Raw genomic sequence first — 16,619 nt, 5'->3', positions numbered from 1 at the left:
GCCACTCTGACACTAGACTCTTCATGAGTGGAATGGAAGCTGCTCACTGTATGTCTGTATGAATTGGAGAAAAAAATAATCCACAAAATAACAGAGTATATGAGTATATGACAGCAATATATATATATATATATATATGTATTCACACAAAAAAGGATCACGTGCGGCATCAGTAGATTTTGTCCATCATCTGATTCTAATCCTTAAACATAAACACAGATGATGCCCTATTTTAAAGGCTAGCATTTCAATATTCTCACACATTGTATCCCGACAACCGCTGTCTTCTGTTTATCAAAGTAGGAAACTATTATCCCATGGAAGAGATACTAGTTGTGCCTGGTAGAACAGTGCTAATTGTGTAAGGAGAAGCAGAGTGAATATCAGCTACTACGCTGAAAGGAAGTAGTTTCTTAGGGTTAATTACTGGAGCCCATTACTCATTATTTGTGCAAACCACAGCAAAAGCTTAATTAACTTTGATTCTCATTCTCTTGGAATTCAGCCCAAGAATGCGGCAGTGACACTGAAGTAGGGATAGGCGGGGGGCGTGGGTGGTGTATCAGTGTATGTATCAGAATTAGACAGCTTGTTTAGAGGACATCTCTGCTCTGGGGCTTCTGACCGTCACCTCTGCAATCACCCTCGTCTCCCTCCCTTCTATGTCTACCTCCTTTTTTGTCCATCCTCTTCTCCTCCTCTCCTTCTGTGTTTCCTTGAACTCTGAAGCCTCCGGCTGCAGGCTGTGATGGGAAAGAGCGCAATGTCCCTCATTCCAAAGTTAATAACTTTTTAATTTAATTGCTTAAGTTGACTGTGCCCTCAATATGTATTTTTCCCCTTTTGCTCATTGTCATTCAACACTTGCGCTCGAATTTGCCACATAGCTTTCTAAAGAGGGGGGTGGGAAAGGACAGACTGGCGGCAGAAGAGACAGACAACCCGTTTTAATGGATGACTGAACAAATTAAATATGTATTCATGCAGCAGCTTTCATCTTCTATGTGATTATTGAAAAACAGGAGCTTTACAAAATCGACGAAAGAGTAAGCTTTGGAAGTTATGAATTCGGAAAAAAACATCTAGAATCTAGCACGGTAGGAGGAAAATACTACTTATTACACGTGACGATTATAAAAATCTTCAAGCACATTAGATCTCTGGTAGTAGATATAACTTAACATGCATGTAGATGACTAAGTACATGTGATAAAAACCTACACGCTTAAGCATGCAGTTTTTGTCATTGCAATTTTTCTGTGACCTCTCCATATGACAAGGAGATAAATTGTATGTATTTTTTCCTTTAAAGCGTGTGAAGTGTCCGTATTAAAACTACCCACTCGTCAGAGTGAGCCACAGACCCAATCTGCAAAGGGATTAAAATGCTAATAAAACAGGCCGGATGCAATTTGTGTTTTAAGCCTCATGAAATATGCATGGCTCTGTGTGAGGCATATGCAGAGAGAATGGCACACCGACACGCCACAGAATGGAGCACGGATCATTTTAGGCTTTGTTGAGTGTGGTTTTAACCCCTGACAAATGTCCAACCGTCACCTCTGTGCACAAAAAGTCAATTGATAAATGTGACTTTTATGTTAAGGAACTTCTTTCCCACACTGTTTTCAGCCGCTGAAGATTTTCAGAATGCATAAAAGTGACTGTTTTACAGTCAGGATTTAACACCCAGTATTTGCAACTCCACATTGAGACCTGATCAACACAATTTTTCAGTGAAGATGGATCAAGATGAATCTCTTGTAGACTGGCACAAGTTAGAGTGTTGTGATGGCGTGGTTTGAAAAAACAAACAAATGGAGAACACGTGTAATGCTATGGCCTCCAACATAGCCCTGGGGTTTGGTTTTACTGCAACAGCAGGATCACCCCCTTATATAAACATACAATATTTCTGCCGATACCAGGAAGTGAGTTAAGTCTGATACGTTTCCTGGGATTGTACAGTGATATAGCATGTTGCTGTTATAAATTCCAACACTGATTGGAATTTGATGATCAAAATCATTTGTCCCTCAACCATACCCTTTGTTGCGACTTACTTTGTCAATTATTTACTTATATTATTTTTACTTTGTACTTCCATCAGGAAGTAGGATGTTACCTTTATGCAAAAAAACAAACAAAGTATTCTTGATGGTTAAATGCATAAACAACAAACTCCTTTGCATTCCTCTGGGTTTGCTTTCGAATCAAAGAAGGCTGTTGATGCTTTCTTATCTTTCTTGTCTTTCTCACTGCGCCATTCCATTGCCCTTTAAAATGGAGGGGGAATGAGAGATTTAATGAAAGAAACGATGCAATTGATACGGCTTTTATTCTAATGGGTAACAAATAACAGTCAATTACGGGTTCCTCATCTTGTTGTTAAAAAGGAAGGCAGAGAGGGAGAGGTGGACTGAAGGAGAGATGCTGGTAGGCAGGTGTTTTCCCAACCATCTATGTATCTTTGGTTTGTATTGATCTCCCACAGCTTTATAATCGGGACGTCGATGTCATCCAAATTGGACTGAAATAGAGCCAGCGTCTCCATTAGCAGTCAGATTTTAATTTAACTGAGGCTCCCAAGCTGATCACTCACCCATCCTTTTGCATCACTTATCATATAGCCACAAATAAAATACAAACATATAAAGGTTCACCAAGTTATTGAGAAGCAATTATGTCCTATACTGGTAAAAGCTGAGAATGTTCTCACCTATAGTAGAAGGGAAAAGAGATTGTATTTTTACACAATAATAATAAATGAGACAGGATGTGTTGAAACAGAACCGACATTGATTACCTGGAGGTGAACGTGGAGGTGTTACTGTCTTCTCCTGATGTTGTTAATTATGTTGTTTTGTAGACAGATAGAAGGCGACAGATGTCAAAAGAATATTACAGTTCAAAAATTCGTATTCACGGGCTCTCTCTCTGTCTCTCTCTCTCTATATATATATACTGTATATACAGTATATATATATATATATATATATATATATTATATATATATAATATATACACACATACACACATATACATACATACAAAAATACATACATACATATATATTAAAGTGTGTGTATATATATATAAAGTGTGATTTAATTTATGCAATTATGCAATTTCCTCCGGGATAAATAAAGTATCTATCTATCTATCTATCTATCTATGTATTTAACAACACACAAAAAAAATCTGTCAAACGAATTTTCACGATTATTATAACAATATATGCGGAGTTGGAAGCCCCAAAGATTGAAGCATTTGACAGCATGATAATGAGAGCTGTTCATCCTGAATTCCATCCTTAACCATCCATCTTTAAATCCATCTTCGTGACGACAACTGTAATAGTCTCGTCTTCAGCTACTTTTACACCTTGCGGGCTCAGAACCTGGAGAGAACCCACACTGACATGGGGAGAACATACAAAGTCCAAACTGAAAGGAATCAAACCCTGAACCTTGCTGTGAGGCCCCATTCCTAACGTTCAGTTTATTAGTGAAGTGTGAGCAGGATAAGTGCTCATCTGACTTATATAAAGCAGCAAACTGATGCACTTCATATTGCCTGTAATGCATTTTAACAGGCTAACCTGCTGTGATTTAAACAACTGCAGGCCTCATACCAACTGATTTACAAGTCCAGCCACATTTCAATAAACCTGGATCAGGACGTGAGTGATTCTGGGACTCCAGACTGCAGGAAACTTTCTGACTTTGTAGTTTTCTGCTCTGCGGGTGATGTACATTCATCTCTAATGACCCTTAATCTTGTTTCAATACGGCTCCTTGTCCCTCTCCCTACTGGAAATCTGCTGGGTTTCAGTTTTCTGACTTGTATTTTGTTTAGTTTAGACTATAATAAACTCTAAAATTCTACTTTATATTTCAAGCAGTTTAAGTCTGAACCTTGATTTTGCATCCAACATCCACATTTCACTTGCGGCTACTGATGCAGGAGTTTGTAATGCATATGCATTATTACGGCATATTAATTTAAATCAAGTTTTATAGAATATATAATTTAAGTTGAGAGTAAGATATAATAGATAATAGATAATAAAACTATAATATTTATACATCTAATAATTAATACATGTATTCCACAAGGCACCAGTGGTATAATGTCTTTGAGGGTTTAATGGTTCTTTGTCTACATGATTATTTTATGCGTTACAGCAATTTTCCCATCTGATGACATAAATTCTGAGTTTTGATAGCAGTCTTACAGAAAATACATTATGTAATGGTGGTAATAAGTTATTGATGCTCCATGCAGTGAGAAGTTGTTTCATGAACTACAACCTAAAGAAGATGATCAATACTTACTGACATAAGCAGCCAAATCTGACACCGCTGAGCTTCTCCCACACACTGAATAATGCATTAATTGATTTCTCCATCCAGCTGGTCACAGTGGTTGCACATCCACAAAACAACAGGTGTGATAACAGAGACGTTGACTGAGGAACCGACACCGAAATCAAAAGCGCCCGTTGCCGATTTTCCTTTCAGCGTGATGGGCTCAAGCTGGAGCAGCGGACAGGCACATCTGGGAATCAAACTCGCCTGGATAAACAAACAGACCAAAGACTTATTGAACAAGACCCTTGGAGTGTAAAAAAACGTAATGGAAGGTCAATAAAGTGAGAGAACAGGGTCGTTCTTGGAACAGTAAGAAGCTACCGGCTTTTAAAATTTAATCTGAAAACACACAAATTTGCTAAAGGCTAACTTTCAGGGTCATTTTTATTAAGATTTTTAATTAAGTCCTTGAAATGAAATAGATTTCATTTTTGTACTTTATTTTGTTTGTTTGCATCAATATTAAAAAGCTTACAATCGTTCTGCTGAGGCTGTAGCCTCATCACACACGAGGGGAGCTGAATGCTCACAGAAACATGCTAGCAGGCTCGCCATTACTTACAATGAGCTGTGAAAATCCCTGCACCTCAAGTGATTTATCCTGAATGCCTGAAAACAAATGTGCCCCGACTCCGGTTTCACACCTTCCAGTGTGTGAATTGGGACTGAGATTAATTCAGTGTGGACAAATGTAAGACTACAAGTCACGCATCACTAGAAAAATGTAACTTATGGAAATTGCGCAGAAATGAACTAAAGGCAAAGTGGCAAAGAAACAACATTCTGCTCAGTCTGGGTTTGGGTTAGATTTCTTATCACAAGACAAATATAATTAAGTTAAGACATATAGATCTTTTCTTTTCTTTACATCCGTGACTGGGAACTGACCTCTAGTCATTAAAAATTAAGGCAAGTGTCGACAACCTCGCAACCTCCATCTCAGTCTCAGTCTACCTGTTTCTACCAACCCCTGGAATCCATTGTTACACTAATTATTCCTTCAGCCACTTATTCATTTGTTCCCCATCCCAATCCCTTCAGAAAGATAGGATATATTTATTCCTGCACTCTTGGTCTGTACATTCCAAATGAAAAATCAACGTCCTGTATTTCCTTTAAAAAAATTAAAAAAAAACAGTTTCCTGCTTGTGCCGGACTGTCAGAGTCAAGAATTACGTAACAGATAAATAGAGAAGCCAAAAGAGTGCAGGGGTAAAAGGTTAGTGTGAAGGGATTAATCAGAGGAGGACAGTTAAAGATCTCTGAACCTGAGGGTGCAGCCAGCCTGTCTCGTAAGCACTTTAAAACTGCATAGGTGCAAAAATAAAAAGTAAAAATGGAACTACTAGATGTTTTTTTCCCGTGGAAACCCCTCTGAGTTTTATTTATTTTTGATTAACTGGCTAATCCTCAGAAATGCATCTTCAAAAATCCACTCTGGTTTCCTTGGTGTCCTAGCTGGACAGATAGAGTTGAACTAATGGACGTCTAGTTTAGGAGCCCAAACTCTGCACACCGTGCCTCAAAGCCGAAGCAACGCTGAATCTGATCCAGTAGTCTTCTGACTCGTAGACACTAGGTACCTGATTTATCAGCAATGAAGTAAAATAAAAATTTCTCCTGCTGTTCATGTGTATTAAGGCGGCAACGGTGTGCAGGCATAGATTTGCAGCCCTGATGGCTCCTTAGTTGCATCACATTCTTGCGTTTACCTTTATGCATATACGAGAGTACAGTTTAAAATCTTCATTTGTTAGAAAATATTACAATTTAGCTGATGTATTATTTCACATAACCTCTGCTTGAAACAGGTTTTATTCAGTATGTATATGTAAAAATATAATCAATGAAGGACAGAGATTTATTTCCCCTTTTACAGTCAGGTTCCAGTTTGTTTTGGCAGTTTTTAGGTCATTAGTCTTGATTTTTAATCCTTATATTCTGTTAACTGCAAATATTTTGACATAACAAGCCACACACACACACACACACACACACACACACACACACACACACACACACACACATGCGAAACATCACCTTGTTGTTACTGGATTATATTTTGGAGGATAGTTCTTTCTTTGGGGGAGTGGGTTAGAGTTATTCAGGGCTACACATCACCCTTACTCTTCTTGTTTAATGATGTGGAGGAGGACAGCTTTGCAGAGCCGGTCGGCTTGCATTGCCCGAGTTGTTTCTGAAATTTCACCTCATGATTCAGGACAAAGGTCAGGCAGAGGAGTGAGTTACCATTAAGAGAGACAATGACTGTAGACTGAACATCACAGCGGAAAAAATGCGGAGACAAACAGTTGAGGATTCGGGTCTGCCGGCAGGGATTTTAGTTGTTGGTGTTATTGTCTAGGCAGGAAATAAAAATAGCAACATGTATATAAGGGGACAGCGGAACTAATGAACACTCTCCAGTGGGTGGAATGTTGTCCACTTCCTGTGAATCAGGTTGTGGAGGTTTTGGTGGCCCATAAATAATTGAAAAATAAAGCAGGTTCACTCATCATGTCGCTCCTGCTGTGGTTATTTGTGTTGTTTTTTCCATATTACTGTTCTTTCTTCTGCTATCAGCGTTTCCATTTCTAACCCGCTGGCGTTTTCCTTTTGTCTCCGAATTTTCTGGGCCACATTAATTTGAAGCTTTTTTTGAACACATGCAGATTAAACTTGGTCAATCTATGCAGCCATGAGCAAAATCTCCACGAACCCGTTTTGCTAATGTGACCCGCTCTCGTTTTTGTCACGTTCTATCTGAAAGCAGTTAGGTTTTATGGTTGAAAGAAAAGAAAATTCAAAATCAACAACTTGTGAGGATGTGATTTCGGCACCTGATTAAGAATGTGCTTACTAGTCTAATTAAATCCAAATGACTAAATTGGACAGAGATTTGCTTCCTTCCTCGTCTGAGTATAAATAGAAGCATTATTAGACCTTTAGCTTATGGTGCTGTGGGATCTCTGCTCTGATTCTCCAACTTACCTAATTTTTTGTGACATAATTTACAATTAAATGCTTGTTTTTTGGTCCAATTAATCTTTATTAAACAGGAGGCCTGCCAACACAAAAGTAAATCAAAGTGAGCCATCTACAGATATTTGGGCAGTTTGCCGAGGCTACAGGTCAAATAAGACACAACAACACATTGTGTTATAACCACGGAACGAATGAATGTAAAATAATAAAAGAAAGAACAGCTGAAAGAACAGTTTGTCTTTTTCAAATCTGCACATTCATACAAAACCATCTCTAACTTAAGCAGATCCAACTGCATCAATTTGTGCTACCCAGAGCAAAATTCTGATTGATTTATTATGAAATACTACCTCCTTTAAATTATATATGTTCCTCTGAACACACTGTACTTTTTCTGGTTCAACACAAACCAAATATTCACTTTCTCACTAAGAAAAGATTCCGGCATCTGATGGAAAATGTTCTCTTAATCAGGACACGTATGCATGCATCTCAGCTCCAAAGTAATAAAGAATGCAGTTAGTCACTTGAAGTTTTTCATTTTTTTTCTTGAAGTAGAGATGGAAATCACATGCATGGGCAGATGCATAAGCATGTATGCAAATCACCAGCCATGTCATAGAGAAGGGAGAGCCTACTTTAAGTGCTTGTTCGACTCATTTTAAATCGTGCTTTACAGTGCCGGCCCTCCCAGGCTCCCCCCCAAGAGGCCGCCATTAATTTAGAGCACCCGCTCACAGCTTCATCAATGTTAATCAGAACTAAACACAAAATTAGCTTCCCCTCAGAACATGTAGCACAGGGCTTGAAGGCTCTCATGTGTACGTGTACAGCTTTTTGTTTGTTTGTGTAAACATGTTGTTTGAAAGGGTGGGATGATCGATCAACGCTTGAGGTGGAGCACAGCAGTTTTTGATTCTGCTTTATAAAATTGGTTATGTAGCTGAGACATTATAGCAAGATCTAACATAATGTATGGATTAATGTCTTGGTTTAGAAATTTTAATATATTAAAAAAATATTTATATGATTTTATCTTAGGTTCCAATGGTGCCAGGCGTACGTTTTTTAAATACTTTAATTGTTTTTTTTAAGTCAGGCTGTAAAATCTGTATCAGAGAATGAAATTAGTAATACCTTCCTGGTTAATTGTGTTCATTGTAAATTACTCTGAGCGGTGACCAATCAAAATCGAGTCAATAATAGGCTTATATACACAGTCAATGCAATCTCACCTGCAGCACTATGCTCTGATCAAAGTTGTATGCGCTGGGACGCCCCTCCAGGGTGGAGAAAGCCACGTTTCCTCCAGTGAGAGGGGAGATGTCACTGAACTCATCTGTACACACAGCCGTCCTCTCATCCTCTCCTGGACGGATGTAAGCTTTAGTATTCTTCCCATAGGTCTTCTCACAAGAGGCGCTGTAATACTCGTAAGGCAACCAGGGGCCGTCTTGTTCTGTCCGCTTGTAGATGGCGAAGCTCTCCGGCCGGCTGGTGTAGAATTTCAATCGTATGTAGGTTATCTCAAAGGCCTTCCCTGTGGAAAACAGATATGATTAGCAATGAATGGAATCATCAAGACTTACTCCTCGAACCAGAACCATTGTAACTGCACAGTTAGATCAGGGCTTGTTATGTCACACAAACACTGTGGAGTGATAGTTTAGGGCCCAGGAGCAAAGAAAAAAAAAAACAGGCCTAATTGCATTATAGAAAGAGAGAAAACAATGGGGGACAGGCTTAATTTCCCGTGCCTCTCTACAGGGTAAATGAATGTCATCCCTGCTGGAGGAGAAGAATCCCCAGGATTACTTTCTCATTATCCAGATCATAATGGGCCCCTGAAAAGAAAGTAAGGTCAGGACAAAAAAAGACAAAAAAACATTTTTTTCTCATAACTGCAGGACAGTTAATGTTGAAAAAGATAACAGAGTGCAAAATCAAAGGAGAAAAAAATTGGTTGGATCATCAATTCACTGGTGAGAATATAGTCTAATATAACATTGGAGGTGCGACAGAAAAGGGGGAGATATAAACGACTGAGGCGGCGGCGAGGTTTTAGAGCTGTATCAGCTACAGAGGCAAGTATGTGAACAAACAGGAACAAGGAAGTAACGCCTTTTCATAGGTTTGTATCCCCTTAAAGCAGCGATTAGACTTCAATCTGTGAAAAAAGGCGCCAGTGCCGAATCTCTACATCTGGAAAATCTGAACTAAATGAGGAAATGAAGCCAGATTTCCATTTCGGTTTGTGTTCGGGGATTTAGCAGATCAGACAAGGTTGCACTGTAATTGCTGTTGCATTGTAAGAGCAGGGGTATCTAAAAAAAAGATATTTGAAGGTGCATAATAAGTTCAGCGGGGAGAGGGGGTGTGTGTGTGTGTCCCTTGTGCATATTTCATTGAACCACACGGGATGTTTCGAGAAAACACAAAACATTTCAAGCGATGCTTCCTGTGTTGTTAGATTAAAAGGTGTTATTTCTGTGGATGCAAAAAAAGAGAAAGTGATGGAGCAGTATTATCTCTCATCATTCCTTACGCAGCGTGGACCCTACAAACAACGACCCTAGAGCCATATCAGGGTAACTGGAGTGGCGCTTCCCGACCGAGGACACACATTAAGAATCCACCAAATGTTGTGCGGCTTTACGAGGGATTAGCTGGACAAGTACAAACCGAAGTCACACTGAGACCAGAGTGAGCAGTGTCACGGAGGAGCTCTCCTAACAGGCTTATTCATCGCACTCATGGGGATGTTTTTTTCTCTCAACATCATTAGATAGTAAGTCTCAGCCGCTCAGCGTGTTTATAAGGCTGCCATCCGCCGCTGCAGCCATAATGGCATCTGTTGCTTCACTCTGCCCAAGCCTGAACATCACGTCTCTATCGTCTCTGCAGCGATCTCTAATGGCATCTTTCCTTTAGGAGAGCTGAGATCGTTTGGTTTTCATTTACTCCCTGCATGAGGTGAACTCAGCCCCGTGGGGACTGATGCAAAAATATAAAAGAGGCAGAAGATGAAACATTTATCTAATATCCCCCTGCAATGAAATGCACATTAATTGCACAGGATATTTGTATGTTTTTATGTATAATTTTTGATTCATCCTGTTTCAGGATTGCCTGTTTTATGCATTAGGATTTATTTGGCTGCAGCAAATGTTCACCAATCACGGAAGCAGATGACAAATAAAAAAAAGGAATACATTTATTTTCAGAGCTCGGTTTTGAAAGCGAAATTCTCTTTGTTCGAGTGTTGAAAAATTAAGATGAGTTTTGGAAGCCGGATAAAACAGCCTGGTGAGAATTCATCGAGATGCATGCGGCGTCTCACACCACAGCTGTTGGTGTTGTACACGGATACGTCAATAAGATGACTATTTGGACTAGTTTAAGAGCAGAGGCTGGGAGTCGCAGAGGCTGCGTCTGACCTGTAATTAGTCATTAGTCATTGGGGTGGGCTCAACACAGCTGCTCTAGTCTGCTCGCACAGAGAATCAATGAGACTAAGGCTCAAGTGTAGACATAATATTTACCATCTGTTTATCCAAGCAGAGATTTATGTGATTGACAAACACGCAGATGAGAGTATTTATCTTCTAATACTGCCGCATCTCAAAGTTAACAGACGACATACAACAGCGGAGAACTGCGTCTCATACGTTTGTCAATAAAACCACAAAAAATAACGCCCTGGCAACAGACTTTTCCTAATAGTTTTACGTCTGAGACAGGATGTCGCTTTTCTTTGACGGCGTTAAATAAGAACCAGCTGCAGGCATCAATGCATGTTTCTGAAGTCTTTGTGGGAAAAAGATGACCCCAATTCCTCACCAGCAAACCACCCAGTATTTTCTTTTTTCCCCTCCTCTTCCTCTTCCTCATTATGTTTTGTTTACTCCCCTTGAAGCAGCCTGGCTCCCCCTCATTTCTTTCTACTCATCCACAAACCCACTCTGACCCGGCTGCAGCATGTGTCCCCTGCATCCTACTGCTGTGTTTATCATCCCAGCATTTGCCTGTATTTGCTTCAGAGAGCGCTTGTTTTGTTTGGAGAGGCAAAAGAAAACAGTGATGTCGAAGATACCCCCCGCCAGCGACCCAGATGGATCACAGAGCCTTGGTTTTAACGCAGAGATGCCACGAACGCAAAACTCAGCAACACGTTCAGGAACATAAAATGCATCTCGAGCTCTGTAGAGGGAAGGAATAATTTAAAAGCATCGGATATAGAAAGAATAATACAGGAAGATGTGCCGAAAGGGCAAAGGTCAATTCAGGCTGCAGACGTTGGGGTGTCGGGGTTGTTAAAGAACAACAAAACCCTCTATAGTGGCAGCTCTGGCATCATTCCCGTGGAAAAGAAAAAGACGGAGATTATAAGCAGCAAAGGCTCAGAACAGTCAGACATTTGCTTCTATCGGAAATCAATATTCTCCATTTGACGACTGCAGTTTTTGCTTTCAGAGCAAGAGATAGAAAAGTTCCTCTGTCATCAAAGGCTGACATTTTCAACTCCTGTCATCATTTTCTCAAGAAAATATCTAATTCTGGTCGTAATCCGCTTCCTTAAAGTCACACTGCACACACATACACAGACACACACGCAAAGATGATGCAGTTAAAGTGATTCTAACCCCGGTTAAAGCAGACGTAATCAATATTTCAGCATCCAACATTCACCCCCATCGGACAACTTTGCTAGACGTCCAGATTTTTACTGGCCTCTTGTAATGAAAAATAAAACTTTTCTACCAAAAGTTTTACTACATGTCAGCAAATACGGATAGATGAAGCACAAGACAAAGACAAATGATGCCCCTTATATTGTAACTCTCAGGGTAAAAATACATTAATCATTCCAAATATTTCCATTTTAATGTAATTAAATGGTGCAGGAGATTAGCATCATTATAATAGCAGCAGTAATGTTGTTTTAAGTCCTTGCTTGATGCAATCAACATTAAGGAGAGATCGGGAATCCACAAATATTCTCAAAGATGGGAATAAATCTGAGCACAAAGAGTTAGAGAAGGTGTGACCATGTCACTGTTGTCAGATTTTCATACAGTTAGATACTGTAAACATTTTCAGATGTTGCTTTCTGGTACTTTCGTCTCATTACTCAGATCAATCCCAACAACAACAACAACAACAAAAAACTGAGGCGGAAACAGGATCAAGCCAGATTTTCTCTTAGCAAGAAATACTCTTTGTTGACACTTTACACTCCTGACATTTGCAGAACCAGAGTAGAACAAATCCCGAGAGTGAACTGATTAAATACCTCTGTGTTTAAACTGGGAGTGAATTCAATTTATAGATATTCATTCCAAACATATGCATTTTCATTCATTTCTTTCACTGAATGGCCAGCTCAATAGCCCCCCCCCCCTTCACCACGACCGCCACCACCACACACCATAAACCACACACACACACACACACACACACACACACACACACACACACACACACACACACACACACACACACACACACACACACACACACACCTGCAAATGGAAAAGGTAATTTCATGCAGAAATTTATAAAAATGCTTTCTAACATTAATTTACATCATTTAATTCTATTAGCGTGACAAATGATGACTTTCCCTTATTTCTACACATATTCAAAGCATTTTAATGGGATATTGACGCTAATGGCTCATGCTGGTCCTGTAAAATGAACAGTTTATAAAAAACTGCGCCAGGTGTAAACGTAATTATAAAAAAAAACTGTTATTAACAGACAAATAATGCAGTGTGGTAGTAAAATGGTTCCACATTTGCTTTGAACTGTGCAAAAGACATCCAACAAAAATGAAGTGATGCTAAAATATTACAGCTGATGTTTTTCAAATTGTAGTTTGTAACTAAACTCCAGTCATTTAATTTCCTGAAAACGTCAAATGCCTTGTTGCCTGGAAACAATTCTGAAACGGTTTCATCTTGATGTAGTTAGCTGTGATCATTGCAATGAGGATAATTGATGGGAACTATGCTAGGCATGCTGTTGGTGACTGAGCGCATTTCAAAACGCTCTTAAACTAAATTCCTTTCAAATCCATTTCTGTGGAAGTGAAAGTGATAGTATACCTGCTGTGGGGAGGTAATGGCAGGCACCACCCTAAAAAGTGTGTGCTTCAACTCAAATGCATTTGTATGTAAATGCCTGGCTACCTTCAGTTGGTCCGCTTCCCTTATCACAAACATTTTCCTGCCATACTCGAGACTTTCCTGCAGCTTATCAACTGCTTAAATAAACTGGAACGTTTGGAAAAGCGTTCAGCTTGGAAACTTATTTTCCAATTACAGTTGTAGAATTTATTGTACTGTTCAAACTAAAAGAACCTGTGATGAAAGATGACCCTCAAAATGTGTAGCGATGCGACCCCGAAATATGGCTTCCAAACTTAACCGGTTACATTAAGGTTGATTTGTGGTCACAGTTGGGCAAATCATACTGATATACTGTATATGATATGCTTTTCTACGAAGGTTGACTATCATGGATTTAATTGAGACTCCCACCCATAAAGAAGCCTCATCAGCTTGCTGTGTGATTGCATTGTGAAAGTTCTGGAAGAGTTCATCACCAATACTCCACCGAGGTATGTGGGCTGAATGAAAGTAGATATGGGCCAATAGTTGGCCATTTCTCAATAGTTATCTAGACATGTCAGCTGCAACTGTGTGTCATCCTCATCCACTTTAAATCCCACCGAACGCTCAGACATGCCCTTGTGGCTATGCATTCACAAACACTCCAAGTCTGAGCCACGTCTGAGCCAAATGTTTTTTATTAGGACAGCTCAGAGCCACGACAGAATAATACAAATCATATGTTGCTTAGGCATAGCTGATTTGTATGGAAGACTTTCAAATCCATCGACTGCTAAGGCTCAAAGTAAAGATTTCTCTCTGCAAGGAAAAGGACAATGAAAAAGCTCTTTTGATGTGTTGTGTGGAAAATGCAATAATTAATGAGGTAAAAACAACCTTTTTTATATAGAAAAACATCCTGCTTTGACTGATAGGAAGATTCTACTCCTGAATGCAGCTAAAGCACAGCATATTAAAAGTTCAAGCATTTTAAAGCATTAATTATATGGAGCAACACAATAATTTAACCCTGAACATGTACATACTTAACCCCTACCCTCCTTCTTCTTCCCTAACCACAGGCATTTGGTTGAGAAAGACCAAATGCCTGTGGGGGTCAGCATGAACGAGTGCTGCTGTGCTCTTACCGAGGTGGAGGGTTAGGTTGACTGAATTTGGGTGCTGGATTCCATAAAACATGGATTGGCTCTGCCACCAGGTGCTCTCCTCATTCCTGTGAAAGTCTGTCAGGAGGCTGGCATTGTGATTCAGGTCAGGATCAGAAGCATCGCAATAGTGGCACGAGCGTGTCGAGCCAGTTTGCATACAGTAATCCTCTGGTGGGGAACCGCACACGTTAGATGCCACCACGGTGCGATTGAAGGCGACGTTCTCAAACTTGGGCATGCAACGGCTCGGGATTCCCTCCTCGTCATAGCAGGAGTCCATTGCGGCCCAAACGAGGAGGTGGCAGTGAAGATGAAAGGAAAGTATGAGGCCCAAGAGAGGAGAGTGCACAGCAAAGGATGTTTCCATGTTTCAAAGATTGGCATTAACAACTCAAACAGAAACTTTCATATTTGTATGATGCGGAGTCACAAATAGACAAAGATCCCCGACCTGTGAGGAGTAATCGCAAGCCCAAAAAGAAGTCCAGTCCAGAAGCTTTGTTTGAGTCTCCCTGTGCAGTGTCTAACATATGTTCTCGGGACTGAAAAGAAGTTTACAGGAACTGCTTTCATCAGGGGGCAGCATGAGGCAGACAAGAGGAGGGACAAGAGGTGGGGGCTTGAGGCTGGAGAGAGTTGCTGGAAGCTTCTCCGCCTGCTGGCCGACACAAGCAGCGTCTCACGTTAGCTCCAAATTGAAAGCAGACTGAAGATCTCCATTTGACAGAAAAAGCACATTCCTTAATGTCTTGACGTAGCAAAGTGGCAGGGCCGTTATACCTCTGAGAATTGAGATGGTAAGTACCAAAGTACCTGCATTCACGGCGCTCAGGAATGCAGGAAATCATCGATATGGTGATAAATGCACTTGGCAGTCAGCCCCAGAGCAGAATGTTTCGTTGAGTGCTGACTCCAGTGATTCACAGTAGACTAGAGGTGCTGAAAATGTCGGGAATATTTCAGCAGGGATGGAACATCTCCATAAAGGAATGCCACTCAGGGGACTTCAGTAACCTAAGGGGACATTTTATTTGTAAAAGGAGTGTGTGAAAGAGCTTCTTGGCTTTTTCAGCTAGATTGACCAATGTCCCACTGTCATGGAAAGTGAGAAGTGGATTGCATGTCCCTTAAATTCATTGTGAAGTCTAGGGGTCCGAATGTAGGAACTGAGAATTCTTTACAGTTGCCAGTAGAAACAGAGTTTGTTCATCTGATAATTTGGACAGCTAATATATTGTATATCTTTGCTGGTCAGGATTCTGTCAGTTGTTTTAGCTGCTGTGACAGCTACTAAAAAAAGTGTATGCAAAATGTTTCATGTTGTGCTTCCTACTCTTTTGCTCTTCTACAAGTCAGAAGTCAGATGAAGTGCATGTCCTCCAATCCATTTATAACTTCTTCTTCTGAAAGGAAGCCAAGAGTATCTTAAACATATTTCACATTAACAGATGGCTTGTAGGTGGGAATGAGGATGTGTTAAATATCATAAATTGGAAAGCAGAGTCAGACCTGCGCCACTGAAGCTTGATTGGAATTTCATTGTCCACGATTGGGGCCTGGTCAATTTCAACCACTCGGTGAAGGAGTGAATGAGTTGGTGAATGTAAGTATTGACTTTTCCACATGGCTTCCCGGGTGCTGCATTCTGCACTGTGGCCTCGCAGCAAGTATAATGAAGGATAAAGTGGAACGACGAGTCTGTGAACAATCCTGCATGATGCTATCCAGGCCACAAGTTTACCGTTGCTGGATTCCATCAGAAATTCCCAGTCAGAAAAGCAAAGAACATTAAAAGAGACAGCGAAAATCTTTCCAATTAGGATACAGATGGACTCAATGCTGTGTTTGAAAGGAAGTAAAAGAGAAAGAGAAAAGGAAAGTAATGTGAAGACAGACAGCCTGAAACAGAGAGAGCGACAGGCGGTGTGGACAGATGCATTTAGATGCTGTATATTTATGGTACCAGTGGGATTTACATC

General features: G+C 40.2%; 1 protein-coding gene across 1 annotated transcript in view; it reads right to left on the bottom strand.

Annotated features, from left to right (window-relative positions):
- lamc3 (laminin, gamma 3) overlaps positions 1 to 15,212 on the bottom strand; it is an 82,502-nt gene extending 67,290 nt beyond the window's left edge. Inside the window, exons 1-2 of the mRNA XM_068334788.1 lie at positions 14,620 to 15,212; positions 8,594 to 8,898 (exon numbers count right to left, since the gene is read on the bottom strand). Of these exons, the coding sequence (XP_068190889.1) occupies positions 8,594 to 8,898; positions 14,620 to 15,007 (693 nt within the window). The 5' untranslated portion in view covers positions 15,008 to 15,212. The remainder of the gene's footprint in view (positions 1 to 8,593; positions 8,899 to 14,619) is intronic.
- Between the last annotated feature and the right edge of the window lie 1,407 nt (positions 15,213 to 16,619).

The sequence above is a fragment of the Antennarius striatus genome, chromosome 15, assembly GCF_040054535.1.
Source record: "Antennarius striatus isolate MH-2024 chromosome 15, ASM4005453v1, whole genome shotgun sequence".
In the NCBI taxonomy this organism is placed as follows: Eukaryota; Metazoa; Chordata; class Actinopteri; order Lophiiformes; family Antennariidae; genus Antennarius; species Antennarius striatus.
Note: the sequence above shows the minus strand (reverse complement) of the source record. Positions and strands in the feature narration are given on the sequence as shown.